At 42.5% G+C, this 6,887-nt stretch overlaps 1 protein-coding gene across 1 annotated transcript in view; it reads left to right on the forward strand.

The window, feature by feature from the left end:
* The window catches only part of LOC106819452 (alkaline phosphatase-like), a 5,567-nt gene extending 2,967 nt beyond the window's left edge, over positions 1-2,600 (forward strand). Inside the window, exons 5-7 of the mRNA XM_014824083.1 lie at positions 453-505; positions 594-810; positions 1,901-2,600. Coding sequence (XP_014679569.1) covers positions 453-505; positions 594-810; positions 1,901-2,031 — 401 coding nt within the window. The 3' untranslated portion in view covers positions 2,032-2,600. The remainder of the gene's footprint in view (positions 1-452; positions 506-593; positions 811-1,900) is intronic.
* Positions 2,601-6,887: the final 4,287 nt, after the last annotated feature.

A 6,887-nucleotide genomic window follows, 5' to 3' on the forward strand; every position in this document is an offset into this window, starting at 1 on the left:
GCAGACAGACAGACAGACAGACAGACAGGCAGACAGACAGGCAGACAGACAGACAGACAGACAGACAGGCAGACAGACAGACAAAGCAAGCGAGGGGCACAGTAAGAGAGATAGAGAGAAAGAGTGGACGAGAGAGAGAGAGAGAGAGAGAGAGAGAGAGAGAGAGAGAGAGAACGAGGACGAAAGCGAGAGGAGGCGAGAAAAGGGAATGGGAGAGGATGGGAGCGCACGTGATCCTTGTTTAACATCTCATTGCGGTAGACGTTCTCGCAGGTTCTGCCGAAGTGAATTCGGATAGGGACGGTCTACCCTACACGATTCTCACATACGGAAACGGACCCGGATACACGGCGAACTACTCCACACCGTACGGCCGCGAGGATATTACAAACGTCGCTATTGGTTAGTGGAGCATATAGCAGTAACAGTAGCGGTGACCGTGGCCTTGGCAGTGGCAGTGGCAGTATCAGTGTCCGTGTCAGTATCTGTATCAGTATCAGTATCAGTATCAGTGTCAGTGGCAGCATCAGTAGCCGCACCAGTAGCAGTGGCAGCATCAGAATCAGCACCAGTAGCAGTGACAGCAATAGTAGGCTAGCAGCGCGCCTCGTGCATCGCATACAAATGTCTTCGTGATATTTTCTGCAGATGCCAATGACTACACGCAGGCGTCCGCCGTACCACTGACGGACGCAACACACGGGGGAGAGGACGTGGCCGTGTACGCTACCGGACCCATGGCGCATCTGCTGCATGGTACCTTCGAACAAAACCTGATTGCTCACGTGCTCGGTTACGCAGCGTGCATAGGTAGGGTGTTTTGGGGACCGGTTAGGGGCGTTCCGGTGATAAAATTATTGGTGCTATATATCACACTACGAATTATAATTTAGATAACTGTTCGATCAGTGTGTTAACAACCGTCATCTGTCTCCTTTTCTCTTTCTATCTCTTTCTCTCTCTCTCGCCCTCGGTCTCGCTCACTGTCCGTCTTTATCGCAGGCTCTTATCGATTGTGCTAGTAAAAGTAGCACATTATGCTACAAGCAGTGCTCGTTTTTTGTCCCAATTATGGTCAAATTATGCTCGTTTTTAAAAATTATGCTCGTTTTTTAAAGATTATGCTATTCACAAGAAACACAAGAAAAATATAAATCATATGCTTTATTGTTAACGAAAGCAAGTTAATTCTAGCTTTGAAATGATCCCTTCTTTCTCCTGAACTGGTCTGGACTGCTCTAAACACAACACAAAACTATATTGATGACTCAGTCAGTTTCCTCAAAATGCACCATGCTTATTCGCATTTTATTTCGTTCTCCTAATATCCGCTTAGCACTTGCTGCATTGCAGCATTACACTTGCTTGTGAGTAATCTGGCAGTGCATTATCTTGCTGGTCATTGAACGAAGCCGAGAGTATAGAGAAAACTCTCTCTGCAGCAGCAGAAGATGGTGGGACCAGCAGCACTTTCTTAACTGCAGAGGACCAATTAGGAAGTTGCTCTGCGTGGAGCTTCCACGATTCCACTTTCTTTTCTTCGCAAGGCTCCCCCTACCTAGCCTAGACAAGGGCCTGGACTACTAGCGGAATGAACATAGGCTGAACAAAGCTTGAAAAAAATCAATATTAGAAATAAAACAAGTCATGACTATAGTAATGTGCTCTGAAAATAATAAAAATATGCCGATTATATTAGCAGTGCTACTTCTATAAAAAGTGCAAAAAATGTGCCCGTTTTCCCAAATTATGCCAAAAAATGTGCTAGCACAATCGATAAGAGCCTACTTTATCGCATATTCTCTCACATGCACACTTGTTTCTTACTTCTTATCTCGTCCTCATTCCTCTTATATACTATTCACATGAGCATGTAGAAATGAAATCACCCGTGTTTCAGGCCAAAATAAAGATCACTGTATGACAACAGTGGAGCCGACTACCGTCGACAATCGTAGCTGGTCACTGCGTCCATCCATGCTAACCACAATGGTCATCCTGATCACCGTGTATCGTACGATCATTGTCTGACAACAGACGCACGACGATAGATTTGGACATGTTACTATGACACAGGGTGATCGATAATATGTTAATCGTGTGCATTATTAGACAAACTGTGATAGGTAAACTTCTATATGTACGTTAGTAGACAGTCGATGACACACACGGGCGCGCGCACGCACGCACGCACGCACGCACGCACACACACACACACACACACACAAGTCTTTCAGTTCCCCCTTCCTCTCTACATTGCGTACGATACTGCGTCAGGAAGCTGTTTTATTTTGTTCGAGATAACGATGTACCGCTATCAGTGGCTGTGCTGTGTGTGGACTAGGCAGTCATTGGCTGTTGCTAATAACTAGTTGTAGCAAACATCGTGCATGCATATAGCTAAGCTGAATCATAGATATGATAATTATAAAGATATAATAATACATATATTATTACAATCACTATAATGGCAGCCCAACGATTTGTTGTTGTAATAAAGGACCAAGCAAATAATAAGCTTTCATAAACTATATATATAGTTATATAACATCATGATATTTTATAAATAATAGTAAATAAAACAGATCAGGTTTAAAACATTAATTGCAAGATAATTTGATTTCTGTTACCAGCTATGGTTATGTTAGTGTCTTTGCCTAGCTCTAGTACTATAGCTTTTGTTTTCACGGGCATGTGCACCACTTCACCAAGATAGAGGAAGGCGGCCATCTTGGATTCCAAGATGGCCGCTATGTAAAAACCTATAACTGCCAATGTCCCAGCTTCTAGGCCACTTAGGAGGGCAAACTTGGTGTTTAAACATACATTTTCTGGGGTGAGGAATGCAATTATATCATTTAGAATATCATGAGATAAATATTTGAGGTACGATTCTAAGACAACTACCCCCTGGACAATTACCCACCGGACAATTACCCCCCGGACAATTACCCACCAGGACAATTACCCACCCGGACGATTACCCACCCGGACAATTACCCACCAGGACAATTACCCACCAGGACAATTACCCTACAGCACAATTACCCCCCGGACAATTACTCACCAGGACAATTACCCACCAGGACAATTACCCACCAAGACAATTACCCACCTAACCTTCCAATAAGGGAAAAATTCCCCCTTCCGTAAATTTTTGTCCGCTGCAATACATATTATATTAGTCGGAGAAGAGAGAAATGCCTACGCGGCCATGGTTTCAGAGAAACAAGCCGCGGTCGATAATTGGACGGGTGGGGGAGCGCCCCTACGCCCTCCTATAATGACGGAAAGGTGTTTGATCCGGCCAAGATGATCGCTTGCTCTTGGCCATGTACGTTATTTATGTAACTGTTGTGGCCGGTGTGTGCCAGAGTCGTAAATCGCGGGATGGGATGCACCCCCCTGCTCTTGAAGGAGGGGGATGGCCTGTACACAATATCCCCCTGAGATTTAAAACCACCAGACCGACAAACAACAATAATAGCCAGTATGGGTTGCAAAACAATATCAAAAACACGTGAAATTGTGAGAAATGCATTCTTACGGCTGTGTGTTTAATAAGCCATGTCTTATACTATAGGTAACCTAACTGTGTACGCTCATGAAACCGTAAAAAGTCATGAAAAGTGTTTGAATCCTAACTTGTAGGTTGAGTTCTAGGGTTGAGATAGTGTATCATCAGCATAAGAATGATAGCACACAGTAATGCCGTCAGATGCAAGGAAAATTTGGCTAAAAGTATTTCAAAATTTTACATGGCTCTACGGCACCGTGCAAACGTAACGCGTTTGTCGAATTTGGCACCGGCCAATGTGCCGTGCATGTATGTATGCCATGTATAGAATTATGTACGTGGTGTGTTTGTCGTTTGTTGTGTAGTGTGTGTGCATGTCTGGGCATTGTGTGTGCATGTGTGTGCATGTGTGTGTGTGTGTGTGTGGTGTGTGTGTGTGCTGGTGTGTGGTGTGCTGTGTGTGTGTTGTGTGTGTGTGTGTGTATGTTCGTGCGTGCGCGATCTCGCTCGTGGGCTTGTGCTCGTGCTAGTATGTGATGGCTATCGCCGACCATCCCCCCACTCCTCGGTACGGATTTACGCCCCGGATGTTATTCATTGTATTAAGCGACCCAAAAAATGTCTAGACATGTACGTGTGCATTGGTGGCTGCGCTTCGCTCCTGCTGCTGATGCGCAGGTGAAGGCCGATACTTGCCGATATGAACTTCAAAATCGGGTATCGGAAAATGTCGCAAATAAGTCAAAATATCGGCAGTATCAGCAAATGTTGAAGTTGAAATTATGAAATCATGAAGTTGGTCTGTTAAATGAATCATCATTACTGTACGGTGTGTGTGGGGGGGGGCTAGGGTAATCGTCCGAGAGTGGGGGTAATTGTCCTGGTGGGTAATTGTCCGGGTGGGTAATTGTCTTGGTGGGTAATTGTCCAGGTGGGTAATTGTCCGGGGGGTAGTTGTCCTAGTGGGTAAATTGTCCTGGTGGGTAATTGTCCGGGGGGTAATTGTCCGGTGGGTAATTGTCTAGTGGGTAGTTGTTCGGATACGTGAGGGACTCCAGAACATGAGATAATTGAAAATTACAAGATTAGTTGTGATTAAGGTACATCGTGCGAGTGTTGTGTCATTTGAATGTAGGATCTTGAAAAGGTCGAGAGAGAGACGATCAAAATGTTGACTTCCTATAGTATTTTAGGATACCGCGCGGTAATATTCCGCACCCATTTGTCAAAAATACTTATTCCTGCATTATTATACATAATTTCAGGAGTCGATCAATTGATAGACTTCTGATAATTTATATATGATACATGTATGAAGTCTAGGCCCTACACATGGGAAAACTGTTATGTCACATGTATTTACATCTTTCTGATACACAGGGCATAGATAGCGGGGGGGGGGGATATATCCCAGACTATTTTACAGACAATAAATACTGAACGTTTATTTACAAATTCGTCATCGCTATTCATACTCTCCTAATGTATTCAAATGGAATCACATGGAATGGACATACATCTACTGTAAACTGCCTGCAACTCGTTCCAAGAATGACATTATTTTACTGAAACTCAGACGGTTAATTTTTGACGCATTCCCCATATAGGATGAATTAGAATAGACCGATTGAGAGTTGGGATATTAAATTTTCACGGGGATTGAATGAGAAAAATGCAATTTCATCCCTTTTTTTTGGTGGGGGGGGGGCGGTTGCTGAGACCCGACCGAAAGTATATTCCCGGTTTTGTATAAGGGGTGAAAATATGCACTTTTTGGTTCAAATCTGGTTGTTTTTCTCATATATTTTGCACAGTTTTAGCGTTCTCAGTAAAATATACGTTTTATCAAAATTTCAGGGGGAGATGATTCCAGTGCTGTAGTTGTCAGTGGCGGATCCGGGGGGCACAGGGGGCGGTCGCCCCCTAGAATTTCCAGGGCAAGGGTATTTTAGCCTAAGTAAGTCTGCACTGGTAACCCAGTGTGGACATGTTCATATAGCACACATTTAGTAGTAAGTATTTTAGTTTTTGGTGTCTCCAAAGATAAAAATACTTAACTCAACCGTGATATTATTGTGATGAAGATTGTTTAATAATGCTGCCTCAGACACAGGCGTTTGGAGCGTTTCAATAAAATAGAATGCTAAATAAATACGAAATCTATTTACTACCAAATTCTTAATATTTCTCTACTCTCTTTTGCCTATTATTGCCGACAATTTCCTGTAAATGCCGTGCAAATGCTCCTCTGCAACACACATGCATGTACACCGCACGCACGCTGCCGCACACTGACACATATATATACCGGACCTCCCCCCCCCTAAACAGGAGGGCGACACCCCCCTGATGGAGGAAAACCCTTATATATTATGATAAATTAAGATGTCCAAAATTGATTGCTTTTAGATTGCAACTTTTTAACAATTCCACACAGTGGGAGGGTGACACACCTTCCAACACCCTACCCCCTCGGGCGCTTCGTGCCCTTGAGCTCGCATGATTCCCCCCCCATAGAATTCACTTCTGGATCCGCCACTGGTTGTGAGGGGGTGCGTGTTATTAAACCTCTAAAATCCAAATAAAAATATATCCCTAAAATTCACAAATATTGCACTTACAATTGAAATTTTTTTTCAATTCCCTCAAAAACGGCCATCTTGAAGGTTCTAAATTGCTAAGATCTTTTTATTTTTATATTAATTTTAATTTTAATTTTAATTTTAATTTAGATTTTTTTAGTAATTTTTATTTAGATTTAGACTTAGTAGTGGGGCGGATATGTGACATTTTTCACTTAAAGTGTGCACTTCTGGAAAGAAGCATGAAAATTTGCTCTAGGGGGGTTTTGAGTATGGTGATTTCAAAAATTGCGGGAAACACGATGTCACTCCAATGGTTCCCGCCAAAAAATTAAAAATTAAAAATGGCCACCAGAAAACGTGTTTTTGCCCATAAATCAGCTGTAATTGCCCCGATTACCATGATCTTGGCGTCTATACCTATGTTTTTGAAGTCAAGAATGCAATAAAACACATGTCAAATATCATAAGATATAATCTTCCCGCCAAAAAGTTGAAAATGCAAAATGGCCACCACAAAACACAGTTTTGCACATAAATTAGCTGTAAGNATATATATATATCCTACATCATATATATTTTGTGAAATCAGGCCTGCGCTTGTCTAATCTATATAAATAATTGCTCCGTCGTACTTTCTCAAATAGCTTAGGAGTTTGGTTCGTGAATGGCAAAAAAGCATAGATAGACGAGTTCTGATTCACTGTTATAACGAGTCTTTTATTTTATACCCATACATAATCCCACACCGTATAACACTTCTGAGTGTAGTAGAGTTGAAACGGTTG

This window comes from Priapulus caudatus, unplaced genomic scaffold (assembly GCF_000485595.1).
Source record: "Priapulus caudatus unplaced genomic scaffold, Priapulus_caudatus-5.0.1 Scaffold3468, whole genome shotgun sequence".
Taxonomy (NCBI): Eukaryota; Metazoa; Priapulida; class Priapulimorpha; order Priapulimorphida; family Priapulidae; genus Priapulus; species Priapulus caudatus.